Source organism: Sander vitreus, chromosome 13 (assembly GCF_031162955.1).
Source record: "Sander vitreus isolate 19-12246 chromosome 13, sanVit1, whole genome shotgun sequence".
NCBI lineage: Eukaryota > Metazoa > Chordata > Actinopteri > Perciformes > Percidae > Sander > Sander vitreus.
Genome location: NC_135867.1, coordinates 17,182,356 through 17,203,445, shown reverse-complemented (window position 1 = coordinate 17,203,445; position 21,090 = coordinate 17,182,356). Strand labels below are relative to the sequence as shown.

Sequence of the window (21,090 nt, the reverse complement as noted above, 5' to 3'; positions counted from 1 at the left end):
TAATAATAATAACAAAATGAAAATTATTATTATTATTATTATTATTATACAACGTTAGTTGTTACTATTAATAATTAGAAATTGCCATATTATTACCCAATTCATAGTAGGCAGATAATGACTTACAGTTCCATAAAATTGGACTAATACATCCGGAAATAGATGGCTGGCATTCTGACTGTGATTGGATGACAGGAGTAAATCTGCTGGCCAAATCCCCTCATGGCTCAAGCTGTGATTTGGACCAGAGAGATTTGTTTTCAGAGTGAACTCCGTCCTGCAGACATGACTACTGTAAATGTCCAACACAGGACTGCAGCAGGCCAGCAAAGAGTTTGTTTAATTTGGATAAAACAGCTTGGACCCGACTTTCGCTGTTCCTTTCCGGCGTGTTGACGTGCAAAAACGTACGTTGAGCCCAACAACCTAACCCAACGCCAATTCTATGGTAGGATAGATAACATACAATTGTGTTTTTAGCATGTTCTGGTGCAGCTCACATATTGTTAGATATCCCGTGTTTCGTGTACGTGTATTTGAAAAGTTACCTGCTGTTAGACGTTTAAACTTTCTGTCAAGAAGAACAAAAAGCTCTGTGATTGACAGCCGCTTCAAAGAGCCTCCAAAGCAGATGACACCGTCATGTTAGCATGCAATAACAATGTGCGGTTTTAACGCTCACGCGTGGAATTATGGGAAATTGACGTTCACCTGCCACCCTGAAAACAAAACGTATATTTGCATATTTACAATAACTGTGCCTATTTATAACGATGGGGGGCGTATGCCATTTTAAGAATTTAAATAAGGTCATTAAACTTTTTTGTGAATAATTATTTAAAGCAGAGTACCGGTGAAAACTGTCTGCTGCCATACACTGATGAGACAGCCAAAATAATGTTAACTTACACTGCTGTCCTAGAAACCGAGGCATTGAACCCTGATTTGTGATTCATATCATACTTGATATTTGTCAAAAATGCTATGATGTGAACTTCATATTGGTGTTATTGTTCCAAACTCTCACTGTCAGTGAAGCAGCTCCATGTACTTACCTGGTCAAACATTCAGTAGTTCTCTCTGACTTGTTTGCCACGGTGCACTGATATGAAAAAGATGGTATGATATGTTGGTGTTCTTAGTGTGCTGGCTCACCCATAATTACTGGCAATCATGCAACCCTTTGTTTTAAATCCATGTAATAAAGAAGTGTAAAGTGACTTGCAAATTCACTTAAAAATGTCCACATATGTTGTCTTCACACCTCTTTATCACAATAAGCTCACTTAATAACACAGCTGTTGCCGAACATGTTAAATCCTTAAAAAAACAAGAACATACAATAGGTGTACCACTTTAATAGATGGTGATACGTTCAACAGCAAGTGGTCCAGTAATTAACAGAGCAAATGTTACAAAATCATAAAAGCTTTAATTTGATTCTGTCCATTACACTTTTTACCATTACTCATTGTTAACTAATATATTCAAAACAAAACAGGATAACAGGCCCACCAATTTCTACGAAATGTTAAATTCAGTTTAGATAAACAATTACAACAGGTTTTGTCTTTTTAAATATACAATTTATATCTATTATTAGTGTTCATTTGTACACAAATGACACACCTGTGAAGTAAGTACAGAAATACTGCAAGTCACGACTCGAGGTACTGGTAAGAAAATCAATAACAATACAGTAACAGTTACATTACATGCATTAACCTAGAGTTAGTCTCACATTGCCAGACCTTCCTCCACAGCGCTTGCGGAGGAGGGTCTGGCTAGTCCACACAGCATTCCAGGATGGGAGAAAAACATGCTCTGGTTTACTGGCATTTCTTTAAACCAATCACAATCATCTTAGCGCTGGACGGAGCATCGGTGATTCTGCAAAATAGCCTCGGGAAGGAACTTGTTTAGGTGGAACGTGTAAGTTCAAAGGTTGTTTTAGTCGTGCAACAGAAAACTCAGATTGGACAGATAGTCTAGCTAGCTGTCTGGATTCACCCTGCAGAGATCTGAGGAGCAGTTAACCATAGTCCTCATAAATCCACCCGGAGTACAAAATGCCAACACAAAGAAAGCGAAAGGTGATGGACATCCAGCCGAAATGAGGGACATTCGGCGGAATTTCTGGCGGCACCTGAACAATCCCTGAAATGGAACGTCATTGATATAGACTAACCTAGATTAAATGCTTATATACTGATGTTTCTTTATGAATATGGATCAATGTTATAGTTATACTTTGCTAGTTGTACTGTAGTATGCAATGAGCTGTCAGAGCTGTACTCTGTCCCCCAGCAGGTGCTGTGGCCGAGATATGAGAGGGGGTCATGCCTTTGGTCAAGAGAAACATTCAGCCTCGCCACCTGTGCCATGGTGCAGTGCCTGATAGGATTGGCAACGAGCTGGAATGTGTAACCAACAATACGTTGTCCGCCATCATCCGCCAGCTCAGTAGTCTGAGTAAGATCACAGTTACTCATATTTAGCTATGTTTGTATCAAAACATGTTCAGATGCTTCTTTAATGTGAGATCATTACAGGAGGCAAGCTGTATGACCTGTTTACCACGAATTAGCATAAAACAAGTTCATTAAAAGTCAAAGAGTGGTGGATGATATCCCAGTGTCACTTCATTGTTATGCTTTTGACAAGCCAAAACAAAACACATAAAATGCATTAAAAGTAATTATCATTTAACTGTTGTCAGTACTTACATCTATCTACTGTACACCCTAATCAGCCAATTTGTACAGAAGCAGAGTGGTTAAAATGGTTAATGATGTGGGGCAATGTCCATATAAGCATTGGTATACCTGTGTGTGTTTGTTGATGGGTATTACAGTTTGTCTACTGAAATATGTGAGACAGAGAGAAAAATGTAGATGGAAAGACTATTTTGGGAAGCAAATACTCCTGGACATCTGGCGTGTGTGTGTGTGTGTGTGTGTGTGTGTGTGTGTGTGTGTGTGTGTGTGTGTGTGTGTGTGTGTGTGTGTGTGTGTGTGTGTGTGTGTGTGTGTGTGTGTGAGAGAGAGCTTAGAGCTTACTGTAAAGCTTTGTATCACAGGCAGATAAGATGGAGAGTGGGCGGAGACACAAACAGAGGCAGTCTAATGAAAGCTTCCACATTAAGTGGATCAGAGCTGTTTGACGTGTGCCATTCATGCTGTTATGTGGGGGGACTAAACACGTAATGCTTGTGTATAATCCAGAGAAATAGAATGGATTCAGAAACTTACAAACATTATAAGACATTCTTTTCCTATGTCATGCAATATGCTGCACTTCTTTCTTTACCTCACAGGTTTGAAACACCTTTCTATGTATTAACAACTCCTTTTCTTCCTTCCTTTTCTCTTCTGGTTCTTTGCGCTGGTTGCAGGTACACATGCGGAAAATGTTTTTGGGGAGCTTTTTAATGAGGCCAACACCTTTTATGTTCGCGCCAACTCTCTCCAGGACCGCATTGACCGCTTGGCCGTCAAGGTCACCCAGCTGGACTCCAACGTGGAGGAGGGTTAGTTCACTGGATGCACTTTATATCTTATTTTCATTCTCACATGCATTCTATTAAACTTTAAACCCCTGTCTTACTGTTTTGTAGTCTCTCTTCAGGACATAAACATGAGGAAGGCATTCAAAAGCTCTACTGTCCAGGACCAGCAGGTTTTGTCTAAAGACAGCACTCCGAACTCGGTGGCTGAGATGTACAACAGCAGCGACAGGCCTCCTCCCCTCAGCACCCTCACTGCCTACAGGTACTGCATGCATTGTTCAAACTACAACATCTGAACAGGTTACATTCTCATTTCATGTGTAAAAAATTTTTTTATATACAGAGAGGATTCCATTGATGCGATGAAATTCTACTCGGACCCGTCTTACTTTTTTGAGTTGTGGAAGGAGAAAATGCTTCAGGACACAGAGGACAAGAGGAAAGAAAGGCGGAGGCAAAGGGTAAGAGCACTCTACTGACTGTTTTATTTTTATGTATTTATTTGGCAATTGGGTTCTCATCTCCCTTTCTGTCCCTTCAATCTACCTTTCCCAGGAACAGAAGCGATGTGTGGAAAGCAGCACCCTTCAGCGCGAGGTGAAGAAGGTGAGAAAGGCTCGAAACCGCAGACAAGAGTGGAACATGATGGCATTCGATAAAGAACTTCGTCCAGATCACCGCCATCCACAGAGTCTCCACCGAGGGGCATCGTCTGAGGGCTCGCTCTCCCCCGACGGCAGGTTAGTGCTTATTTTCTGACAGAAAATAGAGATGCAACCAGGGAATTTGGGTTTTTGAATAGAATCGACATTTAAAATGTCACAAACTGCACAGCTTTGGAGACATTTTTGCAGTAATAAGTTGTTGCATCTGCTCTTTCTGATACTGCATGTGAAATGTTTTGGGCTAGTTTAATACTCACTGACTTTCCAGTGAGTATTAAACTAGCCCAAAACATTTGTGTGTCCACAATCAAAAGTATTAGGATAATACTGTAAACAGTTGCAAAAATAAGATCGGGAGGAATAAAATCTAAACTGTATTTTAGATCTACTTTACCTTGTGGTTGAAATAGCAATATCTCTGTTGTGTAAAGCTTCAGTTTTGATTTTATAACAAAGAATCCACCTTCTGGATATGTGAAGGCATCTGCATGAGAAGCTCTCTGTTTTTCATTGTTTATCCAGGCCTGACCTCCCAGACTACCCCGTCCCTCCATTGCCTGCCCACGTTGCTTGTAATCATGCCAAATCACAAGATTACGTGCCTGGGAACGCACACCCTTCGCCACCTGTGGAGCATGAATACCACAGCATTGATGTCAACTACAAGAGAGTAACCTATGCCACAGCAGAGCCTCACGCTGCAGACCGATTGAACGGTTCAATACGTCCACCTGCAAATTACAAGTATGTGTTTGTTGCATAACTAGAAAAATAATTCAATATAATATCTCTTTTCCACTGCAACATAATCCTCTTTTCTTTCACTGTCGACCAGCTCTCTCCCCCCACCTCCTTCCCCCGGCCAACCTATACCATCAGCCCAGACAGCCTTTGGTTTTCCTCTGGGTGCGCTCCCACCAACACCACATAATGGAGTTTTGCATATAGGCCCAGGCTACCCTCTCCCACCTGTACCTCCTCCAGGGCCGCACATGTTCCCTCCTCCCCCAGGACCCCCACCTCCACCTCTCCCTCCCCCAGCTGCACCATCACACCTAGGGGGATACAATGAAGGCGGCAGAGCTGAGACTCGACCTGTGAGAGATGCAAGAAGTGACCTCCTGTCTGCGATCCGCATGGGTGAGTCGCGGCACTGGCACGGTTTTATCCGGCATTGTTTTCTGCTGGTCAGATAAGAGCAGACATGGTTGAATAAAACTGTAAGATGTACAATATATGATCTTATTTTAATATACTGTATATGTGCCATTACTAGGCATCCAGCTGAAGAAAGTTCAAGAGCAGCAGGAGCAGCTGAACAAGAAGGAGCCGGTGGGGAACGACGTGGCCACCATCCTGTCCCGGCGCATTGCAGTGGAGTACAGTGACTCTGATGACGACTCTGACCTGGAGGAAAACGAGTGGTCAGACTAAACACAAAGTGTTGCACCTGGCTGAAGTTTTTTTGGATCATCAGTGCAAATAAACCAAAATGGTGAATCCCTCTCTTTGGCTCCACCTAGTGGACTCCACTTACCAAACCACTGCTGCCAGAGCTCCTTTACTTCATCTTGTAGTATTAATGTGTTGCCACATTTCATGAGGAAACTGCAGGGGTGGACAGTTTGCACCATTTTTCTGAGACTAGTGAATTTTCAGATTCACATTAAGAAGTGATGGATCGTCTGATTAAATTATATGACTAAATGTTTCATTTTCTACTACTAATGAAATGGAAGCCATTTGTTTTCTCACTTTGTCAATCTAAACTGTGCGTTCTAATAAAATGTCCTCTCCTGATAAACTGACACCTTGAACACACCATACCCATTGATGAAGTGTGCAGTAGACCCTAAAACTGATGTCCCAGTACTAGGCCTTTTTCACTGAAGACATTTGGACATGTTGCAGTAGGAAAAGCACAGGAAGGTCCATAAATAATAAAATGATTGGCTGAATTCCATTTAGCTGCTTCAGTTTCAGTATACTGGTACTGTGCATGCTGGCTCATTGTCATGGCTTACTGGGACACTTGCACAGAACAGAGCCATCATTGAAGTTATAAGTAAAACCTGTACTTTTCCTATCATTAAATAGGATTATTATTAAGTCAAAATGTCTGTTGTGGAAAAGGCCTTTTATGTATGAGTGAGTGCAACAATTTGAAGTAAAACTTTGAAGGATTTCAGTATTTATTTTCATAATTTTATGAAACAACACAACCCTAATAATATTTTTGACTAAATATACCTCCCTATATTACGTGAATGTTTGAAAAGTAATTCCATTCAATATTTGGTAATGCTACCTCAATATCTGACCATTTCACTACCCCACAGTATGTGTAGTAGGGTACCAGTCTGAAAACAGTTTGGTTTGCCAATAAATAATTATTTGACTATGAAATGATGCGTCATTGAAAATGTTGACATATCATTGAAAAAAATCTGTATTAGCTAGAAAATCATGTTGTGATTCTATAGTAGCTATGTTGTGATCCTAGTAGCTATATTTATAGTTTATATGTATTTATAGTATAACCTAAATAGTAGAATAATATATACTTGTATTTTAGTTCATATGCAGATGTGCAGCTTTACATCACAGTTTTATTATCTTGTAGCTGTTAGTTATTTATCACAATCGTAGCAGATTATCCCATAAATGATGCCACTCAATGATTGAATAAAATTAAGTATAACATCACTTTATTTTACAGTTCATGTGACTAGGTAGTCCCATTTATGTTCATGTAGTTAAAGGGTATGGTTGTAACCCAGGTAAAAGGTAAAACATGTAGCCAAAAAGCTGAAATATAAATCATGTTCAGCAGATAAAGTGGTTGTATTGTACCTTTCATTTATTTATTTAAGAAAGGGTGTTGAAACCATCCTTGTTGGTTAGGTGAGGTAAACATTTTTCATTTATATCCAGCAGATGTCACTAATGCGCCTGGTGGAAGTGTTTAGACCTTTACAGTCACTGGTTTAGACCGGCGGAACTTATCGTCCATATCCACTGGGAAACTGTTGAGCTTCCAACGCCATGTTGGCTCCACATATCTGAGCCACCCAGAACAGAGGAAACCGGTTGAGCCACAATGGAGATGTTTTCTTTCCGTGTCAGTCTAGTGCCTGACAGGTGATTACACTATTTGCTACGTCGGAGACCAACCTGGATAATTCAGAACTGGAAATTGGTAAGATAAGGTAAGCTATTTATAGTAGCGGTATAATATGAGGTTCTGGATTCATAACAGTTAGCTAGAGATTTTCTGCCATTCTTGGACCAAATATTGCGCAAATAATCGTTCATTTAGCTAGCTTAACTTGTAGGTAAATTAATGATGATGAAGATAGCTGTGTTTTCTAGCTAGTAACCTGACGCGCACACGCACAAATCAGCTTTGCTAGTAACAAACATGCTACCATCTGGCTAGCAAACATGTCCTTAGCGATGAACAGTAGTGACTTACTCTACCTTATCTTTAAGCCTGGGGGAAAAGGGTAATGCATGAAATGTTTTGCAGCCTCAGCTGAGTTAGCTTGTAACCTTAACGTTAACGTTACACTGCCAGACGTGGTCATTTATTCAGTAGAGAGTAACGTTACTGTGCTAGTACTGTAATGTGGTATGGTGCTCATATTAATAAGTTCCATCTCATCGTGGTGTGTTAAGTCTGTAGAATCTATAGGGTGCCATATTTGCTCTGTAACTATCATAAGCTGAAATGAGGTAGCTAGCTTGTGTGTGTGTGTGTGTGTGTGTGTGTGTGTGTGTGTGTGTGTTAAACGATGTCAAAGTCTGCTGAGTGTATTTAAATTAACAACATGGGTGTCTCATATTTATTTTTTCAGGACATAAACTATAAATATGGATACCTCAAAACTTCCTAAGATCCAGGATGAGGAGCGAGAAAGCGAGTTTGGATATGTACATGGAGTTTCTGGACCAGGTCTGCTTTATTGGCCTTTTCTTTAAATTGTTAGATTACATTGTTTAGCATATGATGGGTCAAAAGCCACTTATTATTTAGTTTTAATAAAAAAAAATATATTTTATTAATACAACCTTTTCTCAAAGCAGTTTGATTGATCTGCAAATACAAAAAGTAAACAAAAAAACTTCCTTCTGTAAAATATGTGGATATTTGATGATTTTTAGCTTATTCCTTGTGCAACAGATTTGTTCATTGTATCTATTTCTCTAACAGTGGTAACAGCTACTGCGATGGCAGGAGCAGCCATGTACGAGCTGGTTCGTGTAGGTCACAGTGAGCTGGTGGGAGAAATCATCCGTTTAGAGGGAGACATGGCAACTATCCAGGTCTACGAGGAGACTTGTATCCTTTCCACTGCAATGTTACCTACCTCTACAGTTACACATGTGACAGACCATATCATGATCTTCTACTACAACTACTAAATTCACATTATGTATGCTACTAAGGACACATTTTAGAGCTCATTTACTGATAGAAAATGTGAGTATGAATTTATAGACATGACTAGAGTGTCAATGTGCTTGCGGTTTGTTTGGTTTTCCTTAACTTAATGCCACAGCTGGTGTGTCTGTCGGTGACCCTGTCCTTCGGACGGGAAAACCCCTCTCTGTAGAGCTTGGACCGGGAATCATGGGCTCCATTTTTGACGGGATCCAGCGTCCACTGAAAGACATCAATGACCTCACTCAAAGTATCTATATCCCAAGAGGAGTAAACATTGGTGCTCTTAACAGAGACCTCAAATGGGAATTTTCCCCCGGGCAGAGTCTGCGGGTAAGAAAAATATAGCATGGTGTGGATGACTCTGTTCTGCAACTATTCTGACTTTTACCTCATCTCCTCTCCAGGTCGGCAGTCATGTGACAGGTGGCGATATCTACGGTATGGTGTTTGAAAACTCCTTAATAAAGCACAAGCTGATGCTTCCACCTCGCAACAGAGGCACTGTCACCTACCTAGCCCAACCTGGAAACTATGACATTTCTGTGAGTGTTTGTCCAGAAGCAAAACACTCGGTAGTTGGATCAAACCTTCTGTGAGACTAATTTGCTGATCTCATTGCATTCAGGATGTGGTTCTGGAGCTGGAATTTGAAGGTGTGAAGGAGAAGTTCACCATGATGCAAGTGTGGCCGGTACGACAAATCCGCCCAGTCACAGAGAAGCTCCCTGCCAATCATCCGCTGCTGACTGGTCAAAGAGTTCTGGACGCCCTTTTCCCGTGAGTAGTTTTGTGCGAGTTAAGTTGTGCAACTTGTGCTTTTACTCATGACCTGTGTGCTGTGTAGTTGCGTGCAGGGTGGCACTACTGCTATACCAGGCGCCTTTGGATGTGGAAAGACGGTGATCTCGCAGTCGTTGTCCAAGTACTCCAACAGTGACGTCATTATCTACGTTGGCTGCGGAGAGCGTGGAAATGAAATGTCTGAAGTGCTGCGGGATTTCCCCGAGGTAGGTCAAAGAACGAAAAGTCTAAAAAGCATTAAAAAAAGAATATATGAGTAAAGGGAAAACTAAATGATTTTAATATTTGTTTAGAGCAAAAAGTCTTCAATACAACACAAGCGTTCACATTGTATTATGTTAACACTGCTCTTTCTCACAGCTTACTATGGAGGTCGATGGCAAGACTGAGAGCATCATGAAGAGAACAGCACTGGTTGCTAATACATCCAACATGCCTGTGGCTGCCAGAGAGGCCTCGATTTATACAGGTACAAACCGTTGACTTTATAGAGAAGTCTCATAGCTTATTTAAATGCTAATGATGATAAATAAAAATGAAAAAACAAAGTGAATTTTCCCTTTCTTGTTTCTTTATAAGAAAATGGGCAAACGCCCTGAAATTCCATTCTGAATGATGTCAAAGTAGTTAACACTAAGTAAATGCCTTTTGTTTCTTTCCTGTTTGTAATTGTTTGGAGAATCCAATTTGTAAATTGAATATACATTGACCTCTGCAGGGATCACACTGTCCGAATACTTCCGAGATATGGGCTACAACGTGAGCATGATGGCCGACTCGACGTCCCGATGGGCCGAAGCTCTGAGAGAAATCTCTGGAAGATTAGCTGAAATGCCTGCTGGTAAGTTTGTGATGGATGTGGTTGATTTATATACTGTATGTAATTGTAAGGACACTGTGAGACAGTTTGTCTGTGTCGTTGTCTGTAGACAGTGGGTATCCTGCTTACCTGGGCGCCAGGCTCGCCTCCTTCTATGAGCGCGCCGGACGTGTGAAGTGCCTGGGTAATCCTGAGAGAGAAGGCAGTGTCAGCATCGTAGGAGCGTGAGTTGACTTTCATATAAGCAGGGGAAATTATTTTCTTTATTATCTTTTTTTTTTTTTTTTTTCCAACATCTGCTGTACACTTAAACGCAGCAGCATGTGCATGAAAATAAAATCGACTTAGAGTAGGTGCATTAAAATCACGGACCAAGGATTTAAAATGAATTTCCTACCTTTTTAAAGCAGTTGTTGCTTTCAGTAACAATGAAAATCAATTGACAAAGCTCTTCTCTTTGGTGCCTTCAGGGATCCTCCACTGTCCAAGTTTCTGCAAGTTTATTGTCAAAGCATTATAAAATCAACTAAAACCAATGGATTGTTAGCAATCAAATATACACACAGCACAATGTCTTTTAGCTGAACTGCATGGTGTACTGTTGAAGCTGTCTTTGATGGTAAAGTAACTATCTCCACCTCTCAAAGTTAATTTTGATTCTGTATGCTTTTTAAAATGGTGTGTGTTGGAAAGGTCTTTGACAGTTAGACCTCGTAATTTAGCTGACATATTTTTTTTAGTTCCCTTTTTCATGGAAGTAAGAAAAGTAAGGTAGCCTAACAAAACAAACCTAGACACACAAGGTAGAGTATCATATATTAGGCTGACTTTTCCTTACATGCTGTGCATTCCTTAGTGTGTCCCCCCCTGGTGGAGATTTCTCAGACCCCGTCACTTCAGCCACATTGGGCATTGTTCAGGTAAGCAATGGGCATTGGCTCTTCAGCCCTTGATCCTAACATTTGACCTTGCAGTCACTGTTTCTTTCTTTCGCACCACTCTTGAGTGTGTGTCAATCTTTTTTGTTTTCTTCTTATTAGGTGTTCTGGGGGTTGGACAAGAAGCTGGCTCAGAGGAAGCACTTCCCCTCTGTAAACTGGCTGATTAGCTACAGCAAGTACACACGAGCTCTGGATGAATATTATGACAAACATTTCCCTGAGTTTGTTCCTCTCCGTACAAAAGCCAAGGAGATTCTACAGGAGGAGGAGGACCTGGCTGAAATAGTGCAGCTTGTAGGCAAGGTGAGGCCAGCTCCTTAATTTCATTTCTAAAGGTTTTCTCCTATTTGCACACATTTTTACAGCCAGGTAATCGATGCATTTCGATGTGTGAAATCTGTGTTTTATAGGAGAGGTTTCTGTTAAAACTAGTTCATCATTTAAATTGTTCGCACGCTAACCTGGTTAATCAGAAACTCTGAAAAAAGTGGGCTGATCTTCACGATCTTGTTTTGTTCACAGGCTTCTCTTGCTGAGACCGATAAGATCACTCTAGAAGTTGCAAAGCTCATTAAGGATGACTTCCTGCAGCAGAACGGTTATACCCCTTACGACAGGTGAAGACAAAACATCTTATCATCCACAAAACGCATGTCTTTTCCATTCAAAAGGCCTGAAATGGCTTTCCCACCTTTCTTTTCAATAGCCATATTGACTCTTGTAGACATTGAAATAGCTTCTCTTTGCTCCACAACAGTTGAAGACAAAAAGATGAAATAAACTTCATTATGAACTAATCAGTGGATATGATGAAGAGATGTCTCTAAATATTTTCCTTCACTTGATTATTCTATAAACCGTGAGCTTCACACAGTCTTCTGTCCCTACACACAGGTTCTGCCCATTCTACAAAACTGTTGGCATCCTCTCAAACATGATCTCGTTTTACGACATGGCCCGACACGCGGTGGAGTCCACGTCACAGAGCGACAACAAAATCACCTGGACCATGATCAGGGAGCACATGGGAGAGATCCTGTACAAAATCAGCTCCATGAAGTTCAAAGTACATGATTGTTCCTCATTTTGTGGGGGAGAAAATATTGTGCATTGTTTGTTTTTTATATGTTTCCCTGTTGTTTTCATCAGTCAAGATCAATAACTTATTCTCTGTTCAATGGATTCTTTAGGACCCTGTTAAGGATGGCGAAGCTAAGATCAAAGCAGACTTCGCCCAGCTGATGGAGGACATGCAGAACGCCTTCCGGACCCTGGAAGAATGAGTTTCCTACCTCTCCCAAATATCCAAACCCCCAGTGCAGTGCAACATAGTGCAGATAGAATGGCCCGTGTTCTGAATGTCTGCCTCAGTCACGTGAACTCTTATGATTTCTTAGTGTTCCTGTCCTTTTAAACATTCCTGCACACATTTCCACTTCATTTAGTAGATTTTGACTCATCTACTTAAAAAACACACTGCTGGAATCCCCTAAGACACCTGAAAGTGTGGTTAGCAACGCCTTCACTCAGCCCATTGCATAGCACTTAAAGATCCCTAGACCATCATGTTGTGGTTAAAATCAGTGGGCCCCAATCAGGTGTTTTACTTGCACTTAACCAAAAGCTGCAACAAAGAGTGAAAAGGGATGTTTTTCCCCCAGATGTGACAGTGATGATAAATACAGATTATTAATCAAATGGGAACATGAGTAAAGGGAAAGATGCACTGCCTTACTGTATATCAGGGGGTTAAAGGCATTTGTCTACCTCTTAAGTGCGATAGTGATATGGACAATATACTTTATATTATGTGCAAAAATGTGAATGAATGAGTCTTTTAGAGTTGTGCTGTAACAGATGTCTCACTATTATATGTGTGGTACGTTGCTGTTTCCTGAAATGATTAAAGCTTATCGTGTCAGTTACATTGTATTTGTCATGTTCAGGGGGAGTTGGTTGAATCAGTGTTTGACTTACTATAATATAATTTACACAATCACTTTCAAAATGTGGAGCTTCTGGTCTGTCCAGAAATTTGCAAACTTAAATTTACAAAGCAAACTTCACTCCTTTGAAAGCCCGCCCTATAAAGCAGAAGATAAATACATTTGATTACAAATAGTAGTAATCTTAAAATGACGGATGGGAACAGAAAAGGAAAATAAAGTATATTTTATATACATTTTTGTAGGTCTTTTATCTAAACAGCTGAACAAAGGTGTGAGAATCAACCTTTGACTGCTGCAATTCATGAACACAGATGTTCAGAGAGAGACTTACCTCTAGGTGGCATACATGTTAGAATGTGCAGCGTGACTGTTAAGGAAAGTCTCTTTTTGATTGACTAACCTCTTGAAGTCAAATTTTCCACAAATGTATTTTTAGTAGCTTTGATTAAGTGAGAAAAAAAAACACAACACCAAACACTGTATTACACTATTTTGCGTATTTACTTGTTTCAACACTTGTTTGAAGCTACAGTATATGATGCTTTAGACTGAGTGAAATGTGTCCAAAACACCCACGTTTTCTAATACCTGCACTGTCACATCAAATGCAGATATTCTAAATTCTAAATATCCCTAAAATTCAGCCTGACATATTTGTTAATTTTGAAATAGTTATCAGACCAACAGACAATGCTGCAAGGTGTTTGTGTTTCAAATGTTTACAATTCAGTGTTAAATATTGCCCAGAAATATTTTTTATTTTTATTTTGAGTAATCATTACATTTTCTAGCAGAGCTGCAAAGTCTGACCACATTTAACAAGCTGTGCCTAACTTTGATCTTGTAAGTATAAATCGTTAAAGCCTGTAAAAACATTTAACTAAATGTGCAACAATCAAAGTAAAAGTTTAAAAAAATAGCATTCTAAATTATCATGTATTAAGAGTTCAACACTCAAAAAGTCATCTAATCTGTGTGGCTGTAGTTTGATCAGATGTGATTGACAGTGACGTGGAAACACAAGCAAACATCCTCTGAATTGTCATCATATTTTGATTGAAATGTTGCTTAATTTTGATTGGTGCACAGAAGTACGTGACATCACATTGATCCAATGAGTCCCGCCCACTTGAAATTAGTGAGAAACACACAGAAAAAGCAATAATAAATCAATATCTATCATGAAATAACCCAAACTGTTAGGCAACTTTGGTAAAAAGTTGGGTGTTCATATCCGACCCTCATAACTTATCTGATTACTCATAATAAGAAGCTAATTGAAAGAAAAAAATCTTCAAGGCCTATAAACTGACTCAAACAATGTCACTCTATTACTGTAAATAACGTGGAGGGATATGTCCCACACAGGAGAGAGCATGCTTTGTTTGTTGCGGGTACAGCATCTGTTGTAGTTTGCTGATGTGTAATCTTCAGCATGTACTCGTGGTCCAGCCTGACTCCCAGCATTAATTCCTCCAAAATAGATTAGAGCCAGTATCTCGGGTTCCGGGCTCCATCAGGACTAATGGAAGCGTAACCCACAGCAGAAAGAGCAGCATCTTTTCTCTGCATTGATTCCGTCCATCTAGACTGACACTGATGCAGACATTAAGAGGTTTTAGTGGTCTCCGTCAATGCACCAGCCTCTCTTTCTCTCATTGGTCAGTTTTAATGACTGACTGACCGGCAATGTGAGTGTGTTTTCCCAGTTTTCTTCTCCACTTCTGATGGATTATTTTTTTTACAATAGCTGCATTTTACCAATGCTTTTTCCATTTAGCTTCCATATTTGTTGGTATTCTGTATCACCAGCTAACTAACTGTTGTAACCAATTGTGTAGTTTTGTTTTTAAATGACACTCACTGACATTGTGAATGGGTAAAGACTGGATTCAAGCTCCCGTGTTGGCAAACAAGCTTTCTACTGAAATGTTCATGAGCAAGAATCTGAATCCAAATTCCGAACACGTGCAGAGTTGCTGATTTTTATCTGACCCTGTGCTCTAACCCTCTGCAGTTGGGCAAAAGAAAAGAAGACTTCCCTGCAGAGATCACTTATCACGTTGTCCCTGTTAGTATCTAGAGTTGTCACATATGTCATACAAAGAGTGTAAAGAAACATAACCAGGAGTCCCCTGGTTATCTGGTTCCCTCTGATCACACTCACACACACACACACACACACACACACACACACACACACACACACACACACACACACACACACACACACACACACACACACACACACACACACACATTCTTCCAGAGTTCTCTGTGTGAGAGTAGCAAGGTCAGGTTGCTTGTGGGAGGAAATGTGATCCCAGAGGGTGGGGCTGCTCTCTGGATCATTCCTCACTCTTTCATCTATGAGAGCCTGTCGTGTTTCTCATATAGTACACCCTCATCCAGCTAAATGTGGATTGTCAGAGCTGCCGTTACAACTTTTGAACACTCCAACATAGCCTGTCAGCTTTGGAGAAAGGCATGAAAGACTCCTGGCTCTCTGCCTTCCTCAACCAGTTGAGGTAACACCTATATTTACCAAGCATGCCAGTATGTAAACTTCAAATGGTAACTGAAAGAAGCTGTAAAGCAGAAGAAGGCTATGCAAGAGAACGACTTGTGAACTATTTAATGGCATGCGAGGAAGATTGTCTTGGGAAAAGTGAGCAGACAGATATAACACAAAATCAAACTACTTGTCAGGAGGAATCCAGGTTGCCTTCTGTTGGGACACTTCCACCATGGGAATCCAAGAAATTAAAACCATCTCACTGCACTGATAGGGTATGGCAGCAGCACCGCCACAGCAGAAACATGCCAAATTCCTTTTTCGAATCAAATGACTGATGAGAAAGTAGGCTGCTGTTTTCATTTTTATTTCATCAGTCATTGACAGAAGGAGCTTGGTGACAAGAGGCCATCTTCTTAATCATTTCCCTCTTCATCGTTTCCTGAAGATCGCGTAACTTTTAGCTGGAGAGAGTACATCTGACATTTCAGCCCACGTGTGTTGATGGTTTTGTATTTTTGTTGCAGACACAAAAGGTAAGTTAAGAGAGACAATGTTTTATCTAGGCTTTGTGAAGGTGGCTATTATTATTCACATATCTGGAAATTCCAGATAAAGAGTTAAATAAGTAAATGTTGTTGAATAATAGTTATTATATGGCAGCCTGATATAAAGTCATACAAAAACTGTTAAATTAGGAAACTACGATAAGACAAACAATCAAAAGCTGAAATACATATTTTGTTTTCCTAGTTTTAATATATATTCTGTTAATTCCTGTATAGATAAGGCTCTGTATGACAAAATAATAACTCCCACTGACAATAACTCAAGTACATCTCTAAGTGTTGAAGACTTGGGTTTGCTGGCCCAGATAGTAGAGCCCCTGTGGACACAGTGGCCTTGTTTTAACAAATTACATTTAAAGCTCTTGGGGACTGCGAATCCTCTGATTTTGGAAATTATTAATTTTTATAACAAACAGAATATCTTCTAGTAAATTACATGTACAGGTTGAGTCTAGTAAACATTGCCCATTACCTGCAAAATACTATATTGTGAGTTAAGGTGAGATTGTGTGTGTGTGTGTGTGTGTGTGTGTGTGTGTGTGTGTGTGTGTGTGTGTGTGTGTGTGTGTGTGTGTGTGTGTGTGTGTGTGTGTGTGTGTGTGTGCGTGCGTGCGTGCGATGCAGAATGAAAGAAAACATAGAAATCAATATAACCATTTTTGTTCTGAGGATTGTTATTGGTTGTGCAATACATATTTTATATGCAGCAGTAAGTTACATATTACATATTATATTTATTACAGATATATTTCCCCTCCTCATTGCTCAAGAGTGTACATTTTAAAATGATGGCCTTTTGTGTTGAAATGACAGCTTGTAGACTTCAAAGTCATCTTTAGCAAGCCATTATGAAATGGGAGAAGTTAAAGCCTCCTGAGCCAGATGATCCTATGTGTTGCTGTGAGTGTGACTACGACCAGTACGGATGTTGCTGTGACTGTGAAGATCTGGATGAAGCCTTTATCAGGTATGAAGGGCTTGAGGAAAAGGGTCAGTACTGAGTAGAATATACTGAAGTACTATACTGGAAAGTAAAAGAAGCCTAGCATACGTACATGTTATTCACATAGAAGTAGCACATTTGTTTAAAGAAAGTTCAGTATCTCTTTTAAAGGCTGCCATAAGTAACCCTCTCTTTTTTATGTATGATGATAGGAAAGATTGAGACCACCCTCATATCTGTCAGTGAAATTTGAGGCTACAGCGAGCAGCCGGTTAGCTAGCTTAGCATAATGACTGGAGACATGCAAACTGGCAGACATCAGAGTGGTATCAATTTTCACATCCAACTTTCAGAAAGAAAATGTGAATTTCCCAAAGTGTCAAACTATTCCTTTAATGTGACACCAATCCTGAGGTCCTGTCTTGTATAGGGTCCCTGAGTTAAAATTTAGATTGCAGGCCCTTATTGTTTCAGTTTTTGTTGCGCTGACATTTGGCATATTCCTTAATACATGCTTTATCAAGTTACCACAAACAAATTAATTTTACTAAGTAATGCATACATAACACACACAGAAATGGGGGCCTCACAGCTCGTGTATTTTTTTCTTGGGGTCCCCTAAAGGGTCTGACACCTGAGATTTTCTCACAAAGTTTTTTTTATTATGCCATTATAGAATCAGTGTAAACTGTACTGTACATCTTAAATTCGAAAAAAGCACAGTTCAGTACTTGATTAAAATCTACTTATGTGAAAGCAGCATCACTGATTTTAGAATGTAAATGAATGCAGCACAAGCACATTGTAAGCACACGAAAAACAAATTACTTTCCACCCATGAAAAGAGCAACTGTATTAGCCACACTCATAATTACAAATGTTTGTAATTTTGACTTGGTGACCACTGTTCTCTGTAGGTGGCTGAAAGACAGACCACCTAAAGGTGGATCTCAGTCTCCTGTACTTGGGGCCATGATTGACAAACTGGAGATCTCCATGATCCCGGCGCTGGTGCTGCTACCTGTCCTGCTGCGGGTTGCAGCGTTGCACTACCTGCTGGGTATCATCATCCTGACAGCTCTGCCCATCCTGGTGCTGTGGTACTACTACGCCACGCACAGAAAGAAGAGACGCACCCTCTTCTTCCTCACTCTTGCACTCTTCTCCCTGTTCCACATGTATTATCTCTTCATCACAGAGATTTTACCTCGTGGGGACGTCAGCCAGCTGCAGGTGTGTGCTGTGACCACTGGGGTGATTCTCACTGTCATCTCTCTTATTCACACCAAGAGAGGCGCAGGATTGGTGACCACTTCACTACATAAAGCACACAGTCACAGTCTGGAGGGTAACAAGGGCTCCACACACCTTAATGGATCTATCCAATCAGCCTCCACAGGGATTGCAGCAGAGTTTCAGACAACAAAAGAGGCCGTGGCAGCAAAATGGAGCAGCTGTCATGTGTGCAAAATAATGCGACCCCCACGGGCCGGACACTGTCGAACCTGTGGTTCCTGTGTCCAGCGTCTGGACCACCACTGTATCTGGTGGGTTGGACAGAACATACTGTATGTATTTATATATTTCTTGTGTGGCCTGTGACTTAGAAGTAAGTCAATTGTTATTTTCTGTATTGTGCATTCACAACAGATCATGACAAATAAAATATAAAAGATGTATTACATAACTGCACTGTAATTACACAACAACCATATATTTAGCAAACTCCACCCATCTCCTGTTTTCTTCAACAGTAGAGAAACTAGCAAAGGTTTACATCAACCATTAGACCATTAGATTACACAATCATCAACCAATTTAGTTGCACTTTATAAAGTGCACACTTCTAATACCGCGAATTAGAAGTGAATTTGTCTGGGCTTGACCTCTACAAATAGGCAGACACACACATACTGGTCTACAAACAGCAAATGTGTCAATTAAATGGATTTCAATCAGCAATTAAAGTGTAATTCCAACAGATCAACAGAACACATTTTCCCACTTCCCCATAGTTGTATGAAGATACTTTTGGTTTGAATTCTTGTTTAGTTTTTGAAATATCTGCTGCTTAGATTTCTGCTACTTTAAAACAATGGAGGGGAATGGAATATAGTTTGTGTGGTGCCCAAAGCAAAAGAGTGTATTTCCAGAAACAATGTCCTGGTTATTTAGGATAATCCACAGACCTTTCTGTGAACGGTTGGGAACTATTTTCTTCCAAAGGTAAAAAAAAACGAAGTTTAAAACAGTTCTTAGAAAAAAATGTCTTAAAATAAAAACTTAAACTGTTGAGGTCCTAGCACCCATTTCGGGCAAACAGGAGTAAGAAACCATCACCAAATAGGGCAATACAAACATCATTCAGATCTAAACTTTTAAATCTTGCTATGGCATCATTTTACATACAAGAGTAGTTGTATGGATGCACAGTATCAGGTACTAAACTGGTACATTGTGTTGTGTGTCTGTGTTGTGTCTGTATGTGTTGAGGTGTTGTAGGATAAACAGCTGTGTTGGACAGGCAAACCACCGCAGTTTCCTACTGACCCTCTCTGTGTTCGTGTTGACCTCTCTGTATGGAATCAGTTTGGTGCTCTGCAGCCTCTGTCCTCAACAGTATCTAATGACGGCTCTCCTCTACTGCCCCAGCGTCTACAGTCAGTCCAGGTACAATACTCTTGCCCTGTCTCCTTCATGACTGCAGGTGACTGTGAAACTTAAATGTAAGAGTAGAAGTCTACATTGTAAAAGCTCTTATTAAAACAAAAATCACAATCTAAACTCTCCTGGTTGTTATTACATAATAGTACAATTAAAAAAAAATCAAATGAATATTAGTGAATACATTAAAAGCATTAGCAAGGACATACATTTTGCAGAAATATCTTTTCTTTCAGTACAACAATTGAAAGATGATTTTATTTGTAAATTATAGACTGACAACTGTTTCTAAAAGTTTTTTGTGGCAATATTTTACAAGAAAACACATTTCAGCTTGTGTCATAGTTAAATTGCAGTAATTCTTTGTAGTAAAAAAGTTATTATTTATTATTATTTGTTTAACTAGCATAAACAGCAGATAGACGTTTGGCAAGGTGTGCATGCACATTTTTAAGCATTGCAATGTTACCTCTTTTTTACTTTGGATTTTGTCATATTGACTATTGACTATATTAACTGATTATCGGATCAACTTAAACCATTTTCAGAAAAATGAAACAGCAGGTTTATAGTTACGTGACACAAGTACTACAAACACTCAGATAAAGTGATCAGCTGTCAGGGTGGAACATAGCCAGTTTAAAAGAAAGTTCATAATTCTGTACTTTTAAATACTTCTCAAACATTATATTATATTCTTTATCTTTACAGCATGGCACTTTGCTTCACCTGTGCTTGGTACAGCAGCATTGTCACCGGTGGACTGCTTCACCTGTTGGTGGTACAAGTTCTGAATATCAGCTTCAATGTGACGGAGCGCGAGGCTCAGCTGGCTCTGAGGAACAAAACGGGCCAGAGGCGCCTGTGGGGACTCGTCATAGTGACAGGAGAGTATTCACGTGGCTTCTGTCACAACTGGGTTGAGTTCCTCACCATGGCAGATGCCTCGGTTTCTCCTCGCTCCAGCCTCACTGACTTGGTCTAGTTTCACTTTGTACACTCTAGTAGTAACATTATGATAACAGACATTTGTGAAGAATTGCATTGCTCTTAGGATCTATCAGCTGATGTCTTCCAATGCTTATTGCATTCCAGCCTCTTCATACATTACATTAAGAACTATTGATATTTCCCTGCAATCTAGGTCACAGAATATCAAGGTGCTAATATTGACTGCTTGAAAAACTACACATTGATAATTGTTTTGGGGTTGGAAGTTGTTGCACAATTTCTTCTAGGAAATAACATACAGTCATAAGGCTGCAGGA

The 21,090-nt window shown here is 40.0% G+C and overlaps 3 protein-coding genes across 3 annotated transcripts; all 3 read left to right on the top strand.

Annotated features, from left to right (window-relative positions):
• The first annotated feature begins 2,339 nt into the window (after nucleotides 1-2,339).
• Nucleotides 2,340-5,607, top strand: LOC144527921 (actin-binding protein WASF3-like). Its single transcript, XM_078266272.1, has 8 exons — nucleotides 2,340-2,472; nucleotides 3,395-3,529; nucleotides 3,617-3,770; nucleotides 3,852-3,969; nucleotides 4,064-4,248; nucleotides 4,696-4,917; nucleotides 5,009-5,313; nucleotides 5,450-5,607. The coding sequence occupies exons 1-8, from the start codon at nucleotides 2,340-2,342 to the stop codon at nucleotides 5,605-5,607; spliced, it is 1,410 nt and encodes a 469-aa protein (XP_078122398.1).
• A 1,635-nt stretch (nucleotides 5,608-7,242) lies between these two features.
• Nucleotides 7,243-13,107, top strand: LOC144527831 (V-type proton ATPase catalytic subunit A-like). Its single transcript, XM_078266109.1, has 15 exons — nucleotides 7,243-7,382; nucleotides 8,031-8,128; nucleotides 8,387-8,515; nucleotides 8,736-8,950; nucleotides 9,025-9,162; nucleotides 9,246-9,397; nucleotides 9,465-9,627; nucleotides 9,782-9,890; nucleotides 10,140-10,262; nucleotides 10,351-10,465; nucleotides 11,098-11,161; nucleotides 11,282-11,485; nucleotides 11,705-11,799; nucleotides 12,077-12,248; nucleotides 12,373-13,107. Exons 2-15 carry the CDS (start codon nucleotides 8,047-8,049, stop codon nucleotides 12,463-12,465), a joined length of 1,854 nt encoding a protein of 617 aa, XP_078122235.1. The 5' UTR covers nucleotides 7,243-7,382; nucleotides 8,031-8,046; the 3' UTR covers nucleotides 12,466-13,107.
• A 3,953-nt stretch (nucleotides 13,108-17,060) lies between these two features.
• Nucleotides 17,061-21,090, top strand: LOC144527901 (palmitoyltransferase ZDHHC23-A-like). The gene is made up of 4 exons (XM_078266233.1): nucleotides 17,061-17,182; nucleotides 18,076-18,705; nucleotides 19,661-19,828; nucleotides 20,534-21,090. Exons 1-4 carry the CDS (start codon nucleotides 17,064-17,066, stop codon nucleotides 20,805-20,807), a joined length of 1,191 nt encoding a protein of 396 aa, XP_078122359.1. The 5' UTR covers nucleotides 17,061-17,063; the 3' UTR covers nucleotides 20,808-21,090.

Bases quoted from the DNA above. Each gene is read 5' to 3' on its own strand.
- LOC144527921 (XM_078266272.1), top strand. From the start codon at position 2,340: ATGCCTTTGGTCAAGAGAAACATTCAGCCTCGCCACCTGTGCCATGGT. The intron at 2,473-3,394 runs GTAAGATCACAG...CGCTGGTTGCAG, and splicing joins CCGCCAGCTCAGTAGTCTGA to GTACACATGCGGAAAATGTT. The intron at 3,970-4,063 runs GTAAGAGCACTC...TACCTTTCCCAG, and splicing joins AAGAAAGGCGGAGGCAAAGG to GAACAGAAGCGATGTGTGGA.
- LOC144527831 (XM_078266109.1), top strand. From the start codon at position 8,047: ATGGATACCTCAAAACTTCCTAAGATCCAGGATGAGGAGCGAGAAAGC. The intron at 9,398-9,464 runs GTGAGTAGTTTT...TGTGCTGTGTAG, and splicing joins GTTCTGGACGCCCTTTTCCC to TTGCGTGCAGGGTGGCACTA. The intron at 9,628-9,781 runs GTAGGTCAAAGA...TCTTTCTCACAG, and splicing joins TGCTGCGGGATTTCCCCGAG to CTTACTATGGAGGTCGATGG.
- LOC144527901 (XM_078266233.1), top strand. From the start codon at position 17,064: ATGAAATGGGAGAAGTTAAAGCCTCCTGAGCCAGATGATCCTATGTGT. The intron at 17,183-18,075 runs GTATGAAGGGCT...TGTTCTCTGTAG, and splicing joins CTGGATGAAGCCTTTATCAG to GTGGCTGAAAGACAGACCAC. The intron at 18,706-19,660 runs GTGGGTTGGACA...GAGGTGTTGTAG, and splicing joins CTGGACCACCACTGTATCTG to GATAAACAGCTGTGTTGGAC.